This window comes from Trichosurus vulpecula, chromosome 5 (genome assembly GCF_011100635.1).
Source record: "Trichosurus vulpecula isolate mTriVul1 chromosome 5, mTriVul1.pri, whole genome shotgun sequence".
NCBI lineage: Eukaryota > Metazoa > Chordata > Mammalia > Diprotodontia > Phalangeridae > Trichosurus > Trichosurus vulpecula.
This window is the reverse complement of record NC_050577.1, coordinates 174293371-174318322: the sequence shown is the minus strand read 5'-3', so window position 1 is coordinate 174318322 and position 24952 is coordinate 174293371. Positions and strand designations below refer to the sequence as shown.

General features: G+C 38.2%; 2 protein-coding genes across 4 annotated transcripts; one reads left to right on the top strand and one right to left on the bottom strand.

The window, feature by feature from the left end:
* The first annotated feature begins 55 nt into the window (after positions 1-55).
* ATP5F1C (ATP synthase F1 subunit gamma) lies at positions 56-24514 on the top strand. 3 transcript variants are annotated; one of them, XM_036760121.1, is made up of 10 exons: positions 56-207; positions 6136-6170; positions 9552-9683; positions 17340-17544; positions 18453-18596; positions 18757-18821; positions 20802-20957; positions 21543-21639; positions 23284-23319; positions 24369-24514. In XM_036760121.1, exons 1-9 carry the CDS (start codon positions 152-154, stop codon positions 23288-23290), a joined length of 897 nt encoding a protein of 298 aa, XP_036616016.1. In that variant the 5' UTR covers positions 56-151; the 3' UTR covers positions 23291-23319; positions 24369-24514. The 3 variants fall into 3 exon arrangements, with proteins under 3 accessions (XP_036616016.1, XP_036616017.1, XP_036616018.1); XM_036760122.1 differs by lacking the exon at positions 23284-23319; XM_036760123.1 differs by lacking the exons at positions 23284-23319; positions 24369-24514 and having other exon boundaries at positions 21543-21643.
* On the bottom strand, positions 13766-16929 carry LOC118850077 (methyltransferase-like protein 17, mitochondrial). The gene is made up of 2 exons (XM_036759274.1): positions 16882-16929; positions 13766-15287 (listed from the first exon to the last, which is right to left on the bottom strand). The coding sequence occupies exons 1-2, from the start codon at positions 16927-16929 to the stop codon at positions 13935-13937; spliced, it is 1401 nt and encodes a 466-aa protein (XP_036615169.1). The 3' UTR covers positions 13766-13934.
* Positions 24515-24952: the final 438 nt, after the last annotated feature.

The window sequence follows — 24952 nt, the reverse complement described above, 5'->3', positions numbered from 1 at the left end:
AAAAACCGGGAGGGAGAAGGGGTGGGGTGGAATCTAATAGAAATATCGCGAGGTTTTGAGAGGGAAAATCCTGAGAAAGGGGGCGGGAGGAGCGGTCGACGCGTGCGCAGTGAGGTCCGTCTGCCCGACCTTCAGCAGGGCCGGTACCACCATGTTCTGTCGAGCTACTCTCGCAGGCTCCTCCGCTTTGGTTCTGCAGCCACAATGGTACGCGACCCTCGTGGATAGCAGGACGGGGGCAGAGTGGTCTGGGGGATTGATGGTATAGGGTTGGACGCCGGGGCGGTAGAGCTTTGAGGACGTGGCAGGGTAGGGTGGGAGAGGGTCGTGGGGCCCGGGCTAGGCCTCTTCCTCCGAGACGAGGAGGCTCCAGGAAAGCTCTGGCCTGCAGGATGGGCAGGGGGACGAGTAAGGTCACCCAAAGGGCCCATGCCCCTGGTGGCGCAGGCCCGAAATCGATTAAGAGTCGGAGAGTCTACACATGTGGGTGGGGGAAGGGATGACCCTGAACCTCCGGCTTTAAGGGCAGTATGGATGAGGCCGCCGCTGCGCGATGTAAGGGTCAAGAGTGCAGAAGCCACCCTGAGAGCAAAAGGAAGTTCAAGGGCCCGGGTAGCCCCACGACTTCGTGCTTTGCACGTAGTAGAAGCTTTATGATATGCTTATTGAATTAAGGCTTAGGTATTTAAAAAGGGAGAAATACTGTTTTGAAGATTTTCGTGTAAGGAAGAGTCCGAAGAGGGAGACACACTGTGGTTTTTAAGGATTCTTGTGTAAGGGGTAATGCTTAAGTTTTACGCTTATTGAACTAAGAATTTGATATGTAAGAGAAAGACCACAAGGAGAGAAAATTGTGGCTTTTAAGGATTCTTGTGTAAGGGGGAGTGCTTGAGATATTCATTGAATTAAGTTACTTACCCAAAGAGAGAAATATTGAGATTTTTAAGGCTTCTTGTGTAAGAGAGATTAGGTCTGTAGTTTGGGTGCTGGAAAAGAACTAGGATTTTGCAGGAAATTATGTAGAAGACTTCCTTAGGAAGGTCACGAAGTACTGAGGCAATTATGTCCTAGAATCTGGGAGCAGAATGAATGTGTGCCATTGTTTGCTGCCACACAGATTAGGGCTGTTAGCAGATTTGAAGGTATGTGTATGTTCGTGAACTTGGGTAGTTCTTGGGCAAACTGCTTGGAGGCAGTAATAAAGATAGAGGTATTGGAGTGCTGGCACACTGGGGATTATGCAAAATCTGGAAGAATTTAGATATCTCTTGGGAGGAAAGAAATTACAGACCTTTCCATAGAACTTTTCAAGTTTTAAAGTGAAAGAAAGTCTTGTTTTAATCAGAGAATAAGGAGTGTTGCACTGTTGGCTGCATGAAGCAGAAATTAGGGGGAGATTAATCTTCATGTAAGCAACTAATTTATAATAAAAAGGGAGACATGTCAGAACAGCTGGAGCAGTTAAATCCTTAAAGCTGTATAAATTTGTAGATTGTTTCATTTTTCTTGAGATTTAAGAAGTAGTTTTTCAACCTAGAAAAAATATTATCTATGTGGGTTTCAGAGGTCAGTGTAGGTCAGTCTGTTTGAAGACATAACAAAATAGTTCTTTAGAACAACATACAATTATTTATTGTGCTATATATTAATATCACCTGTTAAAATTTATATGAAACTTTTATTTAAGTGGTTATCGTAGTTAAACTGAAGTGAAAAATCTTCTGAAACCAAAGTTGAAATGTTTTCACGTGGAATCCTTGACCTGAACTTTAACTGTAGCCAAGAGAGTGTGTTGTAAAGTATAATTTAAACTAGGACCCTCATTTGGAGACCCAGCTAGACCGTAGAATTACAGACTTAGAGCTGGAATAAACCTTTAAAACTATCTTGTCTAATATGTTCATTTAACAGATAAGGAAACAGGCCCAGAGAAGTTAAATAATTTGCCGAGATTCACAAAGGAAGTAAGAGGCAGAGCTGAGATTCACACCCAAGTCCTGACTCCAAACCCAGGACTTTAAGACTATCCTGGTGATTATCCTAGAACCTCAGAAGTCTGGAAGCCTATCTTCAGTTAACACTATCACCAGTTAACACTTCTTGTTAACACTAATGTGAGGTCTGCAAGTCTTAAGCTCAATAAGCACCACTGTTACACAAAGCTCATCTTGACATAGTCGTATTTGTTTCTGCTTTTTTTCCTCCGAAGTTGTTTTCATCTGTCTTTCCTAATTTGTTCTTTCTTGTAAATAGTTAATCTGCTTGAGGCAGCTAGGTGGCACAGTGAGCAGAGCACCAGCCCTGGAGTCAGGAGGACCTGAGTTCAACTGCATCCTCAGACACTTGACACACTTACTAGCTGTGTGACCTTGGGCAAGTCACTTAACCCCAGTTGCCCTGCCTCCACCCCACCCCCCCCCAAATAGGCTGCTTTTTGGATTTAAAACTTGGAGAGGGAGAGAGAGAATGTATGTGTGTGTGTGTGTGTGTGTGTGTGTGAGAGAGAGAGAGAGAGAGAGAGAGAGAGAGACACTTTAGGTAAATTGATAACTAGAAATCAAATTTCATTTTAAATTACCTTTTTGTTATTGGCTATTATGGGCACTTTTTTAAAGATTTTATCATTGCTTTTTTTCTTGAAAGACAGTTACAATACACAAACAAAATTATCCTATTAAATGGTTGCTGTTAATTAAATAGCAGCCATTTTGCTATTTATGGCTATTAATGCGTGATAATGCTAAATTAAAACATAACTTTTAGTCTTTCAAAGGTATTACCCCAATTTGCAAACGTGTTAGGTCCCATTGCTACTTCTACTACACCACATTTTAAGAACTTCATTTTGTCAACCCTTGATGTTTAATGCTGTACTATTTTTTAAAAAGAATTTTTAAAGAAAAGGCAAAAAATCATTAATTTGAGGTGACTAAATATCTTTGTGTTTGTGAGTATGATGGTGTATAACCCAGATGGTTCAGTAAGTGAATCAATGAGTTGGTAGCAAACATTATCAGAGAGCTGGAAAATGCCATCTTGTACCTTCTCAGGTTCCACTCTCCAAGGTCTTACTCCTTGCTTCTCCATCTCCCTAGCCTCTTCTGCTTACAACCACCAAAAGGGTAAGCTTTTTTCCTTTCATTCATTCACATGAGAACCCAAGCAGTTCTTGACTTCAGGGAACTTTAGGCCTGGGTGATAAGTAAAACACTAGACTTAGTTGTTAAGGGAATCACTATAGCAAGTGATAATATTGGGGGGGGGGGGTCAAAACATCTAAAGATATATTTTGGTAATTTGCAAAAAATTTGTAAAACATGTATATTGGGGAGGGCCTAATTCACCATATGAAAGAAGGCCATTCTGTCACAAATGGGACATGAAATGTTGTATATGGGATAAATTTGGAAAAGTAAGTTGGGGCCAGTTTTAAGTGCTAGGTGTTTAATTTCAGGAGTAAAAAAAGAGGTACTCAAGCAAGCCACTGTTATGTACAGCTTTTTAAAAAAAGAAATACATATAGGTTTATATATTTAAGTATAACAAGGTACAACAAAAGTGCAACACAATTTCTTTTTATCTTGAACCCTTTTGTTGTATTTTGTTAAAAGTGTTTTTTCGTTGTTGGGGATTTTGGGGGGTTTTGGTTTTTTGTGTTTTTTGTTTTTGGTGCTTCTTTATTTTTGTATATCTTTCACTGCCCACAAACCCAGCCTCGTTTGTAACAAATGGATATGGTTGAGCAAAGCAAATTAACACTTTAGATGTGTGTGAGAATGCATGTCTCATGCTGTACCTCTGGTCTGTCACCTCTCTCCCAAGAGATGGGAAATATATTTCATTATCAAAGTTCTGAAGTCTTTAAAAAATTGTTTTTTTCTCACTATTATGATCACTGTATAAATTGTTTCCTGATTTTTCTTATTTCATTCTGTATCAGTTCATGGAAAACTCCCCACACCTCTAAATCTGTTATATCATATTAGACATTTAATCAATGCTTGTGGGTAGTTGTCATTTCTTAAAGCACAATACTATCTTATTACATTTATATACCACAGTTTGTTCAGCCATTCCCCCGTTAATAGGCACCTACTGAGTTTCCAGTTCTTTGCTACAACAAAAAATACTATTCAAAATATTCGTGTCACCTTTTCATCTGTTCTTGACCATAATTGGGATAGATGCCTAATTGGATTTCTTTATACTGTTAAGCAGGTTTTTTTTTTTAATTCAGTTCCAAATTGCTTTCTAGAACGATCGAACCAGTTCACAGCTTTACCAACAATGTATTAATGTGTGCCAGTTCTACAACTCTTTCAACAATGTTATTTTCCTCTTTCATCATCTTTGCCAGATCCATGAGTGTGAAATAGAACTTCAGAGATGTATTAATCTGCATTTCTCTTATAATTATGCGATGTAGAACATTTTTACATGGAATTGTGAGACGATTAAAATTGTTCCTGTATTGTTTTCTTGTTCCTATTCACAATTAATTGATTTTGTCCTCTTAACTGCTTAAGTCATGGTTCTTTGTCTCTGAACTTAGTTCAGGGTTCAGCTGGCCTGTAATGGGTTAAGTTTAAAAATTCACCTCTTGCCTCAATCTTGGGAAATGTGTGTGAAAGAAAGGGAGTAGAGTCTGGTAGCTTTACTCCACCAAGCCATCCTTCAAGGATGTCTGGTTTGCTGTCCAAAAGTCTGGACTGCTATCTCTCACCTGGACTCAAACAATGAGTGCTCTTAGTCTCATTAGAGAAGGATTGTTTCTAGTCCCCATTACTAAACTTCCAACCAGCCTTGTTATTCTCCATGCCTCAACTTTGTAACCCGTCTTGTTGTCCTTAATCCCATGATGTCATCTACCCTGTTCTGTTCTTTGTCCTGTGCCTTTGCTAATAAATATTATCTTACTTGGGGATCTGCCTCAGTTTACCCTTTTATTAAATTCTAGTTGCCACAGTTGATAGTCTTTTCTACATTTAAGAAATGCTTATTTGTGTCCTTTGATGCTATTATCTATTGGTTATGGCTCATATATTTTTATCAATTCTTTATATATCCTGGATGTCACCTTTTTTAAAAGATGTAACAAGTATCTATATCCTTTAGCCTTAGTGAATTGCCATTTGGGCTTTTTTAGGTAGCTACAAAATTTAAATCGTTTGAAAGTAAATCACTGCTTTAAAATTGTGGTTGTAAAAGTGGAATTACATCAAATCTTCATCGGTAGGCTAAATTGTGATTTAAGTTAGTAGTTAAGGTGGTTGGCTTGGTTAATGGTCCGTTCTGTGACTAGAACGGAGCATTTTTGGACTATTGAAGAAAGTGTCATTTGCATATTCAAGTAATTTTATTTAGGGATACATATATGCATACATATACCAACAAGTACTGCCATGTGACCAGCACTGTACTAGACATTCTTCAGGTTAAAAATGTGAGAGACAAGAGTTCTTTCCCTTAAGAAGCTTAAAATCTAGTTGAGGAGATTAAGTATTCTCTCCAGTTTTTGAGAGGGGTGTGTGTGTGTGTGTGTGATTTTGTCATAACTGGGAAAATAACGATTCTATTAGGGACTATAACTGTTAATGGAACAAAATTTGTTGAAGGGCAAAAATAGTTGTTATAAAGCTGAGAATTTGTAAAGGTAGTTGTGTTTGACCAAAGCCTTACAAGAAGCATACATGTGAAAATTAGAAGGCCGTTCTTTCTAAAAGAGTGGGTTTTTGTGTATTTGTCCTTCGTTTTTGAAGAGGACCATGGCATCAGAGAAGTGATGGTATAACTTGAAGTTGACTTTGATGATTTGAGTGAGGGACGGCTGTGCAAGATCCCGGCCTTACTTTCTCCTCCAGAGCCATCTGCATCCAGCGACCTGGATATTCATCAGGATGACTGGAGATGGCCCAGGCTGTAGGGGGCTCATGGGAAAAGATATGTAGAAGATTCACAAAGGATGAGAAATGGTGGGGGGCGCAGGGGTAGTGATATAAATCCATGAAACCAAAATATACTTCAAAAATCATGATTCTGCTGTTCATAGAAGTGGCAGGGGCAGAAGGGGGCTATAATTTGGAACCTGTTCAAATGGAGGTGAAATATTATTTAAAGTTTTATCTTCATTTTCAGGATCCAAGTCAGAAATATGGCAACCCTAAAAGACAGTAAGTATTTTGTGTGTCTCAGTTTGTGGTTTTTTTTTTTTTTAATTTATTTAATATATTTCGTTTTCAGCATTGATTTTCACAAGAGTTTAAATTACAAATTTTCTCCCCATTTCTACCCTCCCCCCCACTCCAAGATGGCATATATTCTGGTTGCCCTGTTCCCCAGTCAGTCCTCCCTTCTGTCACCCCACTCCCCTCCCATCCCCTTTTCCCTTCCTTTCTTGTAGGGCAAGATAAATTTCTATGACCCATTGCCTGTGCATCCTATTTTGTAGTCGCATGCAAAAGCTTTTTTTTTGTTTGTTTTTGAACATCTGTTTTTAAAACTTTGAGTTCCAAATTCTCTCCCGTCTTCCCTTCCCACCCACCCTCCCTAAGAAGTCAAGCAATTCAACATAGGCCACATGTGTATCATTATGTAAAACCCTTCCACAATACTCATGTTGTGGAAGACTAAGTATATTTTGCTCCTTCATAACCTATCCCCCTTTATTGAATTTTCTTCCTTGACCCTGTCCCTTTTTGAAAGTGTTTGTTTTTGATTACCTCCTCCCCCATCTGCCCTCCCTTCTATCATCCCCCCTTTTTTATCTTCTTCCTCCTTCTTTCCTGTGGGGTAAGATACCCAATTGAGTATGTATGGTATTCCCTCCTCAGGTCAAATCTAATGAGAGCAAGATTCACTCATTCTCCCACACCTGCCTTCTTTCTCTTCCTACGGAACTGCTTTTTCTTGCCACTTTTATGCGAGATAATTTACCCCATTCTATCTCTCCCTTTCTCCCTCTTTCAACATATTCCTCTCTCATCCCTTAATTTGATTTTATTTCTTTTAGATATCATCCCTTCATCTTCAACTCACCCTGTGCGCCCCCCCCCCTCTGTTTACACACACACACACACACACACACACACACACACACACACACACACATACATACATACGCTAGTAAGTCCCTTGCAATTTCTTTTTCTTGATTTCATGCTTCTCTTGATTCTTGTGTTTGAAAGTTAAATTTTCTATTCAGCTCTGGTTTTTCACTGAGAAAGCTTGAAAGTCCTCTATTTTATTGAAAGTCCATATTTTGCCTTGGAGCATGATACTCAGTTTTGCTGGGTAGGTGATTCTTTCTGGCTGCTTGCAGTATTTTCTCCTTGATCTGGGAACTCTGGAATTTGGCGACAACATTCCTAGGAGATTTCTTTTTGGGATCTATTTGAGGAGGTGATCGGTGGATTCTTTCAATTTCTATTTTCCCCTGTGGCTCTAGAATATCAGGGCAGTTCTCCTTGATAATTTCTTGAAAGATGATATCTAGGCTCTTTTTTTTTGATCATGGCTTTCAGGTAGTCCAATAATTTTTAAATCATCTCTCCTGGTTCTATTTTCCAGGTCAGTGGTTTTTCCAATGAGATATTTCACGTTGTCTTTCACTTTTTCATTCCTTTGGTTCTGTTTGATAATATCTTAATTTCTTATCAAGTCACTAGCTTCCACTTGCTTCAGTCTAATTTTGAAGGTAGCATTTTCTTCAGTGGTCCTTTGGATCTCCTTTTCCATTTGGCTAATTCTGCCTTTCAAGGCATTCTTCTCCTCATTGGCTTTTTGGAGCTCTTTTGCCATTTGAGTTAGTCTATTTTTTAAGGTGTTGTTTTCTTCAGTATACTTTTCAGTATTTTTTTTTTGGGTCTCCTTTGGCAAGTCATTGGCTTGTTTTTCATGGTTTTCTCGCATCCTTCTCATTTCTCTTCCCATTTTTCCTCTACTTCTCTAACTTGCTTTTCCAAATCCTTTTTGAGCTCTTCCATGGCCTGGGACCAGTTCATGTTTTTCTTGGAGGCTTTTGTTGTGGGCTCTTTGACTTTGTTGATTTCTTCTGGCTGTATGTTTTGGTCTTCTTTGTCACCAAAGAAAGATTCCAAAGTCCGAGACTGAATCTGGGTGTGTTTTCACTGCCTGGCCATGTTCTTAGCCAACTTACTTGACCCTTGAGTTTTTCTTCAGGGTATGACTGCTTGTAGAGTAAAGAGTACTTTGTTCCAAGCTTGAGGAGATGCGCCAGCTCTGCCACACCAGCACTCCTCCTTCCCCAAGAACCTCCAACCCGGACTGGACTCAGATCTTCAGCAGGCTCTGCACTCCTGCTCTGATCCACCACTTAATTCCTCCCACCAGGTGGGCCTAGAGCAACTGCAGCTGTAGTTCTATAGCTGCCCCACCTCCGCTGCCCCCGGGGCAGTGGCTGAACTTCGAACTCTATCACCCTATCCCCAGCAGCTTTTCCCACTAACTTTCTCTGTTGTCTTTGGTGTTTGTGGTTTGAGAAGTCTGGTAACTGCTGCAGCTCCCTGATTTAGGGCACTAGGGCCCGCTCCACCCAGCTCCTGCTCTGATTGGTCCGCGCGGCCCATGCTGGGCTCTGCTCCACTTCCAGCTCCGTGCGGGATAGACCTTACCCAGATACCATCCAGGCTGTCCTGGGCTAGAGCCCTGCTTCCCTCCGCTATTTTTTGGGTTCTGCAGTTCTTCTCTGTTTTCTTTGGTGTTTGTGGGTTGAGAAGTCTGGCAACTGCCACAGCTCACTGATTCAGGGCGATGGGGCCCGCTTTGCCTGGCTCCCAGTCTGGTTGGTCCACGTGGCCCACGCTGGGCTCTGCTCCGCTCCCAGCTCCATGCAGGATAGACCTCACCCAGCAACCATCCAGGCTGTCCTGGCCTGGAGCCCTGCTTCCCTCTGCTATTTTTTGGGTTCTGCAGTTCTAGAATTGGTTCAGAGCCATTTTTTATAGGTTTTTGGAGGGACTTGATGGGGAGCTCACACTAGTCCCTGCTTTTCAGCTGCCATCTTGGCTCCACCCCTCAGTTTGTGTTTTAAGGAGAAATACTGGTTTCCAAAAGATTATTTTAATCATTCCTTTGTGTACTTGGGCAAGTCACTTTGCCTCCTATTGTTTCCATTTACTCATCTATAAGATGAAGGGGCTAGGCTAGATTGCCTCTGAGGTCCCTTCCAATTCTAGTTCTACAATTTATTCCTTTTAGATTTAGTACTTTAACGCATGATATATCTGAACTACTTTAATAAGGTGGCTACATAGGAGACAGCATGTTCAGAAAAAGTACAATGGAATGGTATTTAGGAGATTTTGTTTCTAATCCCAGTTGTGTCACTTTGGTCAAGTCACTTAAACTGATTTCCCTCAATTTTGAAATAAGGCATTGGACTAAATTATATGTATGATCCTTTCTGGGCCTAAAATCCTGTGTTTCTCACAATTTAACTGAGGGCAAGAAATGTGTGGGGTTTCCAGTGTACTTTTATGCAACTAATCATGTATTGGAGAATTTTAATGGTTCTAACTTCTGGATATTTTCAGTTACCAGGAGATTGAAGTCAATCAAAAACATCCAGAAAATAACCAAGTCTATGAAAATGGTTGCAGCTGCAAAGTATGCCCGAGCTGAGAGAGAGCTGAAACCGGCCAGAGTATACGGAGTTGGATCTTTGGGTAAGAGAAAAACACAATTGATACTTAAGACAGAAAAGACTACTTTAAAGAGAAGTAACTGCTTTAACCTATTAAAAACATTCTTTAAGAATACTGCAGAAAGGCACTGAACTTGGAATCAGACATTTCAATTCCATCTCTTCTACATACTGCCTAGGACCTAGGTAATGTTTTTTGGAAAGTCACTTAACCTCTGGATTTCACTTTCTTCATCTGTCAAAGTAGGAGGTTGAACTAAATGATTTCTAAACTATAGGTCTTTTAATTTTGTAAATATTTTTAACTGAATTTTCCTTTGACAGTCTTTTCTTTAAAGGAAAGCTAGGTAATGGGGAGGCTGTGGGATAGCATCACATAATAAGCTGTAGTCATGTTAGGAAATACGAAAAACAGAAGAGGGAGGCATGGTAAAGATCAACAAAGAAACAGAAGTGATACTATTATAGAAATATACTACTGACCACAGATAGAAAGAGGAAGTAGATGGGTTTATGAAACATTGCAAATCTGGCTTCAATACTTCTCAACAGGTAACTGCTACTACTGTTCACGCAGTATTCCTCTGGCTGTTATTGGATGATCTTTTTTACTGCCACCTCTTGGTTCACAAAACCATTACTTATGTTGTAGGCAACAGCATCTTCCTCAGAGGATTCATTTTGTCCCTTTATAGAAAATCCCCGTGTCTTTTATTGCTGCAAGTGTTTGTTGGTCCATTTCTTCTCTTCTTTCTCTGGGTCACATTCTTGTGCCCTTTAACATTGTAGAAGTTAGGATCTGCCACCTCATATCCTTTTTTTTTTTTTTAATTGTAAAGCATTCAAGTTTTTTAAAAGAACATTACTCCTTGATAATCTCAGTAGAGGAGAGAAAATAGCCTATACTTTGTGTGGAGCAGTTACTTGGCCATGACAGTCAAACATGGTGAACACTATTGGGTCACTGCAAAATTTCCTGTCTTTTGTTGTTAATGAAACCAGATTTTCAGTCTCCTTGGTAGTTCCTGTGGCTACTTCTTGGAGGAAACTGCTGGCTGACTTTGACTATCTGTTCATAGAAACTCCTAAGCTTTTTAATTTGCTTATAATATAAAGAAATAACAAAAAATTTTCTCAGGGAGTGAGGCTATCCTGCCCAGCTACTTTGATTGGTGATTAGCAGCAGCTTCCTACCAAAAGCCTAACACTATCCTTTCAGCCTCTGTTACTTTTCTTCTGTTCATTTTAAGTTCATTTTTCTCCTGTACTTATACCAACAGATCCATGCCTTCATATCTTGTGTCATTCTTTTCCCTGTCTTCCAAAAATCCTCCACAGAGAATCTGTTCACTATGATGGAGGACTTTAGCTCTGTATATTTCAAGGCTACTTATGCAGCTCTCTTTCTGTTGTCTTACTTTTCATGCAAGAATAGCTACTTTTCCAATCAATTGTTTACTGGAAGATGTCCCTCAAGCCTCTTCTTGCAAGTATGCTCTCATCCTTGGTAAATGCTACAACCTTCTTGTGCCCACCATGCCCCATAGGTCACAGGTGTGATTTTTTTATTCACAGGTGATTTTTTTATTCCAAAGACTGTAGTGTTTCATACTTCATAACCACACAAGAGTACTTGGAGAATATTGGTTTTCAAAAAGATTTATCTTTTCTCTGAGTATTTACCCCAAATACACTTTTTGATGGACTAATGGGTAATGTACTACCCATTCACCTGCATGTCATATAGTCTGCACAATTAACATTTCATACATTTGGCTTTTCTTTTGTGATATGTCATTTTTAAAAGAATGGATTCTATTGATTCCCTTGTCTTTATATCACAGTCATTTTGCCAACACACTCCAGATCGAATCTTCCCTTGTGACCAAAAAAATATATGCAGAAATATCAAATATAGTGACCACATCTAACACTGTGTACAATAATCTGGCCTAGTAATTCCCTGCCTTTCTCCTAGAGGGAGGAATAATCTATGTTCCAGGACACTCACTGATTCTTCAGTGACTCCCAATTCAGCTTTAATGACCTTGGTCATTTGCATTGTTGTACTCATTATGTATATTGTTCTCTTGTTTCTGTTTATTTCATTTCAAGTCACTTCATACAAATCTTCTCATGTTTCTCTTAATTCCTCATATCCTTTATTTCTTATTGCATGATAATGTTATGTTCATATTACCCCAGTTATTTTGCTTCTTCCTTTGGTAGACATCTGCTTTGTTTCCATTTCTTTGTTAGTAAAAAAAAGTATTGCTATGAATATTTTTATTTCTTTCTCTGACTTCCCTTGGGTTTATTCTCTGTATAGGATCACTGAGTCAGAGGGTATGGGTAGTTAGTAATTTTTCTCACATAATTCCAAATTGATAGCTCGAACAGCCGGACCACTTCTCAATTCTACCAGTAATTTATTAGGTAGTCTGTGTTCCCAGAGCCCCTCCAACATTGGCTGGTCCCATTTATTTTCATTTTTGCCAGTTTGCATGATATGAGGTGAAATAATAGTTGTTTTTTGTATTGCTCTTACTATTTATGTTTTGGTGCATGTGGTCATGTATAGTTTGCATTTTGGGAGGAAATGTTCTTTTCTTTTTTTTTTTTTTTGGCTGCTCATTAAGTAATGGTTCTGGTGTTATATATTCGTGTCAGTTCCTTCCATCTTCTGTCACTTAGTGAGATGGGGCTTCCCTGAATGACAGTATATGGAGGCCATTCTTTTCCCTTGCTGGTTGTGCTTTCCCTTGTATCTCCCAGATCACTGATCTCAGTGGAAGAGTTGAAATGCTTCTTGCTTCCTATTGCCATTTCCAGACTTATCCTCTACTGACATCAAACTTAATGCAAATGTTGGTAGTTGATATTTGTCTCCCAACTCCTAGGGTATTTTCTTTCCATTTTCAATGAATTCGTGTCTGGCTCAAGTTTACACTCTACCCTAGCTAATTAGTCCATTCCCTTTCATTTGATGGATGAGAAAACAATAAAGTACAAAGATTAAGTAACTTAACCATGGCTAAGGTGCTAGTTTGTATAGGCCTTGACCTAGAACCTGGATGTTCCAAATGCCAGGCTGGTGCTTTTTCTATTTCCTTACTGTCAATGTCCTACTGCAAAATTTAGCATTTGATTATATATTACTTGTAATTGCTTCTTTGTTTAATTCCTTAAAGGTACAAATCATGCCTTACACTTTTTCTCTTAACCTCTAGAATAATGGTGTCAAACTCAAATAGAAACTGATTAGGAAGCCACTAATTAACATTATGTGTGTTGTATGTTTATTTAAACATTTCCCAATTACATTTTGATCTGGCTTGAACCAACTGGGGAGTTTTGCAGGGCAGCTTGGAGGCTTTGAGTTTGACACTTCTCCAGAGTATTTATCATTGTATTAAACATCTAATATTTAGTCCTTGGTGGTGGTGGTGAAGTTTAGGTGTAAGACAAATTTTGAATTTATTTCAGGAATATTATACTACCTCAGTTATTTTCCTGAGTGATAATGATCATTTTTAAAATATTAATTACTGAATATCAGTATGAATTAAGACTGGGGGCCTCTAGGGAAGGGGCAGTGCAGGAGGAGGATCACATTTTAAAAGGGTATAAAAGAAATTTTTTTAAAAATCTCACTAGCCCAGTTTATGATGAAAGGGAAACCCAACTTTCACTATTAAAATTAAAATTATACTCTTTTTTTTTCCTGGTAGTGATGTTCAACTCCTTTTTTTCCCCTCCTCTTTTTTCTCAGCTCTTCCAAGTGAAAAGATAATTTCACTTTCCTCATGTCATTAGCAAAACACCTCCCTTTGATAAATTGGAAAGCATCTTTGGGAGGGCAACCACTATGATAAAGGGCCTTGAGTACATGCCATATGAAAACCAGATGAAGGAACTGGGAATGCATTGCATATAAGAAGTCTGTGACCTCTCAACTACTTTACTATAGATTATCCTTCCCTTGAGGGGGACCCATTACAGGGGTGTTATCATTGATGCTGTTGCCCTGGTTTCGATTTTTTTTTTTTTTTGGAATTAAATTTTATTACAGTGTTAGGAAGGAAGGAAACTTGAATCCTTTCCTGCTAAGCATAACACTAATTCTTTTTTTCTATTTTAAAAAAAATAAAACAATTCAATTAAAAAGTCAGAGGGTACTTGGCACCCCTATCATGAATCCTTGGGATGCATTGTTTTTGGCAAGGAAGGCAAAACCGGGGAGGTGTCAGCCAACCATTCCTAAGATCTCTTGTCAGTCATCAGAAGGATCTTGAACAGGGGATGGAGGAAATTCAGGTGAAGTGGTCAAAGGCAAGCAATCTCCCCAGGTACTAGCACGAGCACAGCGATATAAGTGTCTGCCATGTTGTCGGGCAGTAACCACATGTTGGAGATGCCCATCAGGGCAGCACAAGTGACAATGTACGTGGCGTGTCCGTTTAAGGACAGGCTGGGTGAGACGGGCCCATCGATGATCCTCCCCTTGAAGGTCCCGGCTTAGTATAACCAGAGAGAACTTCTCCTCCTTATGACTATGGTTCCAACCAAAAGGGATGGTGCTGTATGCTTGGGAGAAGCTGCAGGCCTGGGGTGGGGAAGCAGCTAGCTTGGGGCAGGGAAGTTCATGGGGACATGGAGCGAAGACATGTCCAGGTCGATGGTCTATGGGAGATTTCTCTGGTCCCCTAAGGACTAGGTCCCTGGCATCCATGAGGATATGATGTCCAGTTTTTGTTCCATTCTCCACCAAAACCAAGAACTGGCCTGTCTTACGCCATAAAGTTTGGATGACTTCGGTTTGATCAGCCGTGCTGGGTAATTCACTTAGGGAGAAAGCAGACACCACCACATCAAATTGTATCTTTGGTGAGACTGGGAGAAACTGTCTAAAAAAGACTCCTGGAATATGGGGTTTCCCAGAATCTAAGCCACCTTTCAGAAGCCTTTCTGCCAAGGCCAACATGGAAGTTGAGCTATCCACGCACAAATATTCATGAAGGCTCTGGCCCCAGGTATCATAAGCAGCCCAAGTAACAGAACCAGTGCCTGAGCCAAAATCCATCAAAGTTTGTGGCTTAAAGTCTGGAACACGAGCTCGGATCTCGTGGAAAGCTCTGGAAACAGCTGCAAAGCCACCATCTAGTCGTGCTGCCATGTATACTAGGCTCAACCTTTCATCATAGCTCAGTTTTTGCCAAAGGTAAATAGTTTTGCGTAGGGCACTCAACACAGCTCCACGAAGCTGTTTCTCTGACTGTAATGACCCTGTATCCTGGAGTTTATTTTCCAGCTGTATTGCTTTTTTGCGTAGCTCCTCAGGTTCTGTAGGAAGCTTTCGACTCCAGAGATAGTTGGTGAGTGTCTGAACCTGCTTCTCTATGTTGGGTATAGAGCTTTCTTGCACGAGTCGTTGGGCTGCGGTGACCAGGGCTTGTGGCAGCTGCACTTGGGACAAATGTAAGACCCCTGGGTGCTTACGATGTGGTCTCTTCCCCAGGAAATCTAATATATCATTCTCCTGGGACACTCTGGGAATAAGGTCAGCAAATGCCCGGGACAACGGGGTTCCTGCCGGCTGGCGGCTCCATCTTCTCAGCCACAACCCCTGGTTTCGATTTTATTCATCATTGCTGTTTTATGTCACCAGACGTCCTGTAAACTGCCTCTGATCATGCCACCATTGCTTGTTTTTTTTAGAGGATTTTTATGCTATTGGATTTTTTAAAACCTTATTTGTATATAGTTCCTCTTCTATTGTTGCTTATCCTATGCTCTTGTAGAATTTTAATCCCAAAGTCTCCCTGTTGGCAAGAATGAGATTCAGAATTGAATTTCACATGATTTTTTTTCTTTCACCTTTTAAAAATATTTTAATTAAAGTAAGTTACAAAGTTAGCTTCTCTTCTTTTGTCAGAGAAAGCTCTAGCAGATATCTGAATAGTTGAGGTTTCCTATCACATTTTATCATGCCTCTCTGCAGGCTTGTGATTGTACTTCTCACCTGTTCTTTCTGGGCAGGTAGTCTATAAAATAGGGGATGCAGACTGGACCTATGATTTCCTTTGTGTGGAGAAGCCTAGTGCAAAGAAATGCCTTCTACGCAAATTGGCAACTTCTCTGAAATTTAAGAGTCTTTGAGAAGTGTCTAAAACCCTAAGAGGTTCATCAGCGACTTAACCAGTGACACAGCCAAATGTGTCAGAGGCAGAACGTAAGCTTACACATTCCAGACGTTGAGGGCAGCTCTTTATACACAATGCTTTGTAGCCTCACATAGAGTGTAGTGTATATATACTCTTAAAATCACTTCTGTTTCCTCCCTTCACCCATATTCTCGCCATCATACTTAAGTTACCTATCCAGTGTCACGGATTTCCCATCATAAATTTCAGCCCACCAAGTCTCCCAGTGGAATCTAATATGCATCCTTGTGTTAGGACCTCTATTTTATCTTGCTTATTTCCTAAACTTTGGGTTCTTGTATATTGACATTTGAGGTTGTGGGTTTTAATACTGTCTTATTTCTTGGATTTTTTTTTCCCCCACAAACTGTTAGCTATGGTATGCAGTTTAGTGAAGATACAATTTTATCCTTTCTTCCATCTTTTTCCAATTAAAGTGCTTTCTGTTAGATTTGTAAGACAGCAGGGAAATACTTCTTTGTTTCTTTTACAAAGGGTTATTTACGTCAAAGATATAGCAAAAGTGAATACACAAACATTTCCCCCAACACCTTGGGGCCCAAGTTCCCCTACATCACATCTCTGGGGAAGAGTGGACTGACACTTAGCATGCTTTCTACCTGGCATTAGACCCACCAACTTAACATCCAAAGCAGCATGTCCTTGTCACCATTTAGTTTCAATTAATGAGGCCCATAGCACGCTTCAGAATACACAAAGCTGGAACTCAGGTCTGGTTGTCCTAAATAGGGCTGCCATTGCAAGTCTAGTAAGAATGAACTGCAGGGTTACAAATTTCAACCTGCTCTTGTGTGTGCTGTGTACAGGCAAATACATTCTTAGCAACTTTTGTTGGCTGTGTTCTCTCCCTGGCCAAGAGCCTATCATTCAGTACTATATCTTCTTAATCAGTTATTTGTACAGTTCCCAATTCTTCTTTATTCTTCTATAATTCCTGCCATCAGTGAGCAGCAATGATGAAGATGATACCAACTATGCTTCCCTTTAGTTTCTTGCCTTAGGCTTTTTAATCCTTAGATTATGTTCTCTGGATTCTGGTGCCATTTGTGCCTCTGTGAATTACTGTAAATGGGTAGTAGTATTGTAACAGCTATTGGGATGTTATTCCCTGTTATGTCTTAGATACATGCCCCTAGAAGACAACAGACCCCTCTGTTGTTAATCAGATTGACAAATGGGACTGTTCACATTTCTTTATTTACTAGACTTTAGTTCTCTTGAGTATTCTTTCAGAGTAGAAGACCTTTGGATGAGGGCTTAGAATTATTATGTGAAGATTTTGTTACAGAATATGACCCATATGGTAAGAGGGATTGAAATACAAGCATTTTTTTTTTAAATTGTCATTGAGATTACTTGAATTTTGGTGGATATTTTAAAATTAAATATTTTTTAAAAGCTAATTCTTCCTTTGTTGAACTACTAGTATTTATGATTAAATTTATTTTTTTAAGCTCTTTATGAAAAAGCTGATATTAAGGCTCCAGAAGACATGAAGAAACACCTCATCATTGGTGTATCTTCAGATCGAGGCCTTTGTGGTGCTATCCATTCCTCAGTTGCTAAACTGATGAAAAATGAGGTTGCTACCCTCACAGCAGCTGGGAAGGAAGTTATGATTGTTGGTGTTGGTGACAAAATCAGAGGCATACTCAATAGGTAAGTGTTTATTGCAGACTTTGGTAAAAAATAGAAAACGCAATTTCTTTGAAATAATAGTAAGAAGGAGGTCACTGGTCTTGGTTTAAGAAGAAGACCCGAGTTCAGAGTATGACTGTTGCTTGTTAGATATTTGATGATTGGCAGGTCACCCATTCTCTCTGAGACTCAGTTCTTCATCCATTATAAAGTATGGTCCTTGTACTACCCAATTCAAAGAGCTTTTATAAAGAAAGTGCTTTATAAACTGGCAGTTATTTTAGGTGGGCTTTTATGTGTTTTATGTTCATTGTTTTCCATGATATGACTTTTTAAAAAATACTTTTTTAACCTCCCTTTCTGCTTCTTTCCTCCTTCCACATCACCATTCACTAAATAATACAGAGTCTGTCAAAAGCCATTAACATTTGTTCATAAACATACTGTTCTGAAGCTGTCTTAACATGAGTACTTAAGACTCAGGTGATAGTTAAAATGATGTCTATCTGAAAAATAGGTCCCATTGGTGAATTACAAAGATGATCAAAGTATAATACTAGGCCAAAGGTTCTTAACCTGGGGTCTGTGAGCTTTTTTGAAAATTAATACTTCAGTAAATCATATGACTGTTTTCTTTCATAATCCTACATTATTTTATTTTATGCATTTTAAAAAATGTTTTTCTGGGAGTGGTTCCACTGGCCTTACCAGAATGCCAAAACTGTTTATAACACAAAAAAGATTAAGAACCATTGCTTTACTGCTACCACATTAGCCATTTACAGTTGCCAAGAAAAATAGGAGGAAAAACATGTTCATAATAGCTGGAGAACTTCAGGAAAACCCATAGAAAGCTCCATGGGATATTTTCTATATTGTCCCTTTTGATGTGTATTATTTCATTTAATGGAGACATAATTTTGTTTTAGGACTCACTCTGACCACTTCTTGGTGACATTTAAAGAAGTGGGGAGGAAACCCCCTACCTTTGGAGATGCTTCAGTCATTGCCCTTGAGCTACTAAATTCTGGATATGAGTTTGATGAAGGATCTATTATCTTTAATAGATTCAAGTAAGATACATTTGTTTTGTTTTGTTTTTTTTAATGAAAGACTTATAAAATGTACGAATAGAACTGAATTATTTCATTTAACATAAGTATCACAAATCACAAATACATGGAGGCATGTTTTAAACATTATTTTGAAAATTACATATATTTTCATCTTTAGGTCTGTTATCTCTTATAAGACAGAAGAAAAACCCATCTTTTCCCTAAATACTGTTGCAAATGCTGGTAAGTATTAAAATTTAAAAACCTATTTAAGAGCATGTTTTCAGAGTGTCATAATATATTTTGTCATTCAGCAGGCATTTAATCATTTCACTACATGCCTGGCATTAGGGAAGACAGATAAATGAGATATGGTCCTTGCCCTACAGGTCTTAGGTAGAGATTTGTGCCAAATATTAGGAATCAGATGCTGAAAGAAGTCTCCTTTCTCATGGCAAAGGTAAAAGACTGCTAAGGAAGAATAGTGTATACATCGTACAGTGTGATCACTATATTGAATATTTTTGCTAAATCGTTTTTCTTTGTAAGAAAGGAGGGCTTAATCTATCTGCCCAGGGATGGCAAGGGGAGAAGAAGATCCTAAAAGATGTAACAGAAGGATTACTGACAGCTTGTTTTGAGTACTAACAACAGGGCCCTTTTGTAGGAATTTCTTAATATTGGGAGAAATTCATTTGTCTCAGTAAAATCTCAATCCATCTTGATTGATTCCTAATTGCTATGACCACCCATATTTATAACATTAAGTTTTGTTTTTCTTAGATGAATACTCAGGTGGATATGCGATCTCATCAGGATGGGTGCATATTCCTTCTAGTAAACAGATTACATATCATCTCTGTCGATGGGATTCTTGTCCATGTCCTTCCATATGTTCACAAGGAGTCCATCCAACATTTGGCGGGGGGCTGATTTGCTTTCTCCTCTCTTTATGAGAATACCAATAAATCACATAGATTGTGCATAGGTTATCCCATGCTCTTGCCAAGTGATCAGCCTCTTTTTTGTTCAAATACTCAATGAGACCTTTATAAATCATATTTATACACTTAGTTTGTAGCCTGTGTACATCAACCTTTAAATGCTTCAGTCATTACCTTTGAATGGCTTCTCTTCTGGGAGTACTTTAATTACTAACCCAGTATCAATACTTAGTCTTATTCCAAGTGTTTGGAAGTGAAATTTATGATAATTCTTGGTGAAATTGATTTTTATTTTTCAAAAAGCTTTTTTTTTTTTTTGATACCATCTCATGATTTGTGTTTCCAGTAAGTCGGTTTTTAAGTTAACAATAAATTTCAAAGCAATTTCTAGTTCTTCCATTCTGTTATAAGTGCCTAAAGTTTCTCATTCCCTGGAGCAACGTTTTCCTATTTCTCAAAAATGCAGGTTCTCTTATTTGAAAGTATTTCAGTAGATAATTCTTTCAACTGATAACAGAAAGGTGATTGATTAGGGTATGGAATGAAACATTTTTATATACAGCACTGAAGAAATTTGTTTTGATTAACTATGCAAATTTGTTACAAGAGTTTTTTTTCCTTTTTTTCCCCCAGTGTGGCATGGGCTGAGAGGAAGAAAATAGATTTTATTTATTTTTCAATAGAGTTGGATGTTGATTTTTTTTTTCCTCTTTAAAAAATACTACTTGTTGCATGAAATGGCTCTTTGGGGGAGGAGGAAGTATACTGGGGGTAACTGATGATGTGAGAAACGAGGCATCAGCAAAATTTATTAAAAAGCATAGAAGTGCTGAGGGGTTGCTATAGATGTGAAATGTCACATGTACTTTCAGATGAGGACACTGTATTATTTTACTTAACTATTTTACTTTGTTACAAGAAAACTCACAAAGTGGGAGTGATCTGTAAATGTTTATAACTAATAACAGATTGCAGAGTCAAAGGACTTTGTGCCCCCGAGATTTTAGCAGTACTCTTTTAATTGAATTCTTTGAGGTATCAATCTTTAAGTTAAATAGAAAGCTCTGGAAGGATATGAAGTATACTGTTTCCATGTTGTAATCCACTGGAACATTAATAATATATTGTTCTATAGACTGTTCAGTGTGACTAATAGAAGTGAAAATGTTGGAACAAAGTCCTTCTGATCTGCTGTATCATCAACCTTGATCATAAAAATGAGTTTTCGTTTTATCAGTACTAAGTATTGCTGTTTTAAAACTGTAACTTGTCTTAACAGAGAGTATGAGTATTTACGATGACATTGATGCTGATGTGTTGCAAAACTATCAAGAGTATAGCCTGGCAAACATCATCTACTACACTCTAAAGGAGTCCACCACCAGTGAGCAGAGTGCAAGAATGACCGCTATGGACAATGCCAGCAAGAATGCCTGTAAGAACAATATACTGAGTAAATTCAATAGCCTGGAAACATAAAGACATTATTAAAACTACATACTTGTAACTTTTTGAGGGGTAACAACATTAAAATTATGTGACAACATCTCCATCAGTGACAGGGGTAATAATCTAGTCTTCTGTTGTCATTGTTTTGTAATACGGTCCTGGAATAATTTTGCCCAAATTTTTTAAATTTATACAATGATATTAATACCACCTGGTTTATGTACCTTTCGGACTCATAAGAAATGAAATTATAAGTAAATGGGAATTTTTTCATTACAAAAGTATACCTATCTTGTTTAAGTGGTAATGATAGACTTTGGGATATTGGAAGTGGTCACCCTGAATAAGGACAGAGACTCTATACTTAACCATTTAAGAAGATAACTAGTGCTTTAGTACTAGTAACTAGTCCTATTTTTAGGGCCCTGTCTTAGGCAACCTTATTTTCTTTCAGAGCTAGGTTAAGGAATGCTCTGCTGTATGATTCTTTGTCAAATCCTGTGTGTGTGTGTGTGTGTACACATACATAAATGTGTAAGACATTTGGTGGGGTTTTTTTGTTTTTTCGTAGCTGAGATGATTGATAAGTTGACTTTGACATTTAACCGTACTCGCCAAGCTGTCATCACAAAGGAGTTGATTGAAATCATCTCTGGTGCTGCAGCTCTGTAAGTATTTGTTTAGATTTTGTATCAATTTAGTTTCTGCATCCCTGTTTCTGCTAGTTTTAGTATTTGGGTACTAAAATTTGAAGATAACAGAAATTGCATGATTGTTTTCTGTCTTGTTCTGGCATCATAAGAAATCTGGTAAAGATGAGTTTTTCTCCAGTGTGTTCTGGCTAACATCACTGAATAGTAAGGTTCAAATTCTTTTATAAATGACTATGTTGTCATTTTTAGCATTATCAAATTAATAGGAAATTGTTGGTCTTTGAGAAGATGAGGCTACAGCAAATGGTCTCCAACAGGCTATCCCTATATGATAAAATAGCAGTGAAAAAGTGCTGAAAACTGCCTGTGTAACATTTCTAAGCACATGTGCCTGGTATCAATGTGAGTAAGATCTTAGGCTGCCTACACAGGGGCTAATCAGCCCAAGTAGGAATGGAGCAGGTAAAAGCTTATATGCCAGTCAGCAGTGGGTTCATGAGTAGCCCTTGTACTTCCAGCCTGAGTGAGACAGTGAAACACCCAGCCTTTAAAAAGAAGAAAAGAAAGAAACGAATGAAAAGAAGAAATAGAGGAATAATATAGATGGCTATTTCTAGGAATGTGGCTGTGAAATGAAGCAGATAATAAGGTGATAGTTTTAGGGCTGTCAGGATGAAGTGAAGGACTTTTTTAAGAATGGAATATATGTGGTGGTGCTTGAAGATTGTGGGATAGCACCAGTGGATAAAAGAAACACTAGAGATGAAAAGGCTAAAATGTTAAAGGGAGCATGCTTCTTGGATAAAAATGGGTGGAGGGGGTGAGATCAAGATGCCTAATGGAGAGATTAGCCTTTGCAAGAAGGACCAACCCCTTCCTTACAAACTATAGGAAAGGAGACACCTATAATCCCATAGGGGAGGTGATACACGTGTAGAAATAAATACAAGGCAGAATTTGATATGTGCTCTAAGTGACAGGTATCATCACTTCCAGAACACTGACACCTGCTCAGAGAGAGATGAGAATGCTTCATGAAAGAAGGCTACCAGAGGTCTTGATTCCTCAGATGTGAGAAGACCTATGAATAAAATTTTTTGTGCTGGTCTACCTTTAAAATATGGATAGCAACATCCAAATAATTAGAAAATGATCTAAGAAGTTAGCAAAGTGAAAATTTTATCTTTTGTGAAGTACACACTTTGCTCCTTCCATAAAAATATGATTTGTGCAGTTAAAGGTAGGTTGCACACATGACAGATTAGCTTGCACAGGAACTAGGAAATACGTGATTATTCTGAATAGAGCATTTAATTTTTGTTGCCTATGTGCATTTGTGTCTTTATCAATAAAACATGCATAAAATGCAGCATTTATTTATTCTTAGTGCTGCCCACAGGTACAAAATTTTTATTGGTTGTGTGCTATGTGTTGTTTGCATGGAGAAAGCTTATAGTTTCTAACAAAAGTGAAATTTATAACTTACATATGTGTTTATAAATAAAATTATGTAGGAATGTTTGAATTTTTTTTGATATATTTAACTTTACAGGTAAAGAGTTGTGCTTTTTTTCTGTCTAAAATAATGTGATTGGTTGGCTTGCATGGAATGCTTCTTGATCTGCTTGTTTTGTGTTTTTTTTCCTCTAACATAACCAGGGACTAACGGATCCAAGTTTTATCCAAATTCAAGAGGTAAAACGGCAACACTTCACCCGCCTTCCCATCCCTCTAAACCCCTGAAAGAAAAAAAAATGGAAATTTAATTAATTTAACAAAACTAGTTATTTTAAAAGAAGTGAACGTGATTTTTTTTATATGTAGATTTAATGTGATATGACTTTAACTATAAAGTATAGCATAATAGAAGGTGCCATGTGTTTGAGGGCTTTTTTTTTTACGCCTTTTCTAAAAGTAAACTCCCAAATGTTCTAATCATTTAAAGAAGGTAGATTAGACCAGCCCTTTGCTAAAGTCTTACTCCAGTGACTCTAGGTTCTCCTAGGCTATATCTGCAGAGCACAAGTTCTGGCAATTCCTACCAAGATGCAAAGGCCTATAAAAAGGCTCTGTATCTATTATGCATTAAGCAGCCTTGCTAAAAATGGAGAGATTCATCACCAGTTTAGACACATGTTGGTGAAATGCCCTAGCAGCTCTTCACTATCTATCAAGTTATAGAAGAGTAAGTACCTCTACACAAAAATGACAGATCCTTGAGTTATTGAAATAGGCAAACAGTATAGGAAATCTCTTTTTAGGGAAAGTGAGATACCATCAGTATTTATGTTAGATAAGAACTGTGACCCAGTAATAGAAAACACGTCATAAAATTTTATTCTTTTGTTAAATGTTATATTAGCTACTGACTAGGACAATTTGCAACAATATTTTGTTGTTCAGTCATTTCAGTAGCGTCCAACTCTTCAATACCCCATTTGGGTTTTTCTTGGCAAAGATCCTGGTTTGCCATTTCCTTCTCCAGCTCATTTTTATAGATGAGAAACTGAGGCAAACAGGGTTAAGTGACTTGCCCAAGGGTCACGCAACCAGTGTCCAAGGCCAGACTTGACCTCAGGAAAATGAGTCTTCCTGACTCCAGGCCTGGTATTCTATCCACTTGGCCACCTAGCTGCCCTACAACAATGGTGTAGTGTCATTTAAAAGCACTAGGGTATATTACATCACCTCTAGGACATTTTACCTTCCAAATTAACGTTGTTCAATTTATTTTTATTTTTCAGGTAAAGACATGAAATATGAAGCAAGCTAATTAGTTTAGCTTACTTTTATCTGTCAGAAGAACTACATTGTGTACATGGTCCATTGTGTACATGGAAGACAAAATATTTGTAAATTATCTTACAATAAACAAATTATGTGAAAATAATGTCTTTTATGTGTTGTCTCATTACAGTGATGCAAAATTTAAGCTTTTTTTTTTACTTTAAAAAAAGTTAATATAGTAGGCTGCTATTGTATAAATACTGTAGACAGTAGAATGTTATGAAAGGAGCCACACTGAGAAGAGTATTTCTAAAACTTTTAAATGTGGTTTATTAGTGGTAAGACTTTCCCCTCTTATTCTTCTATAATATCACCCCTGCTTTTTTTTTTAATGCTCTCTAGCTTAGTAATTTGAGAATAAAGAGTAATGTTTAGTAAGATCGAAATAATCAGAGTGTATAACCTCCCCCTGGACATTTCTTACTGGTATCAAAGGGAACGGATGGATGGCAAGGTCTCTTTAATGTCATTCCATCTATAAAAGTCATACTACTTTCTGATAATGAACTGTTTGACAGTGCCAAAGTCTTTGGTGACGAGA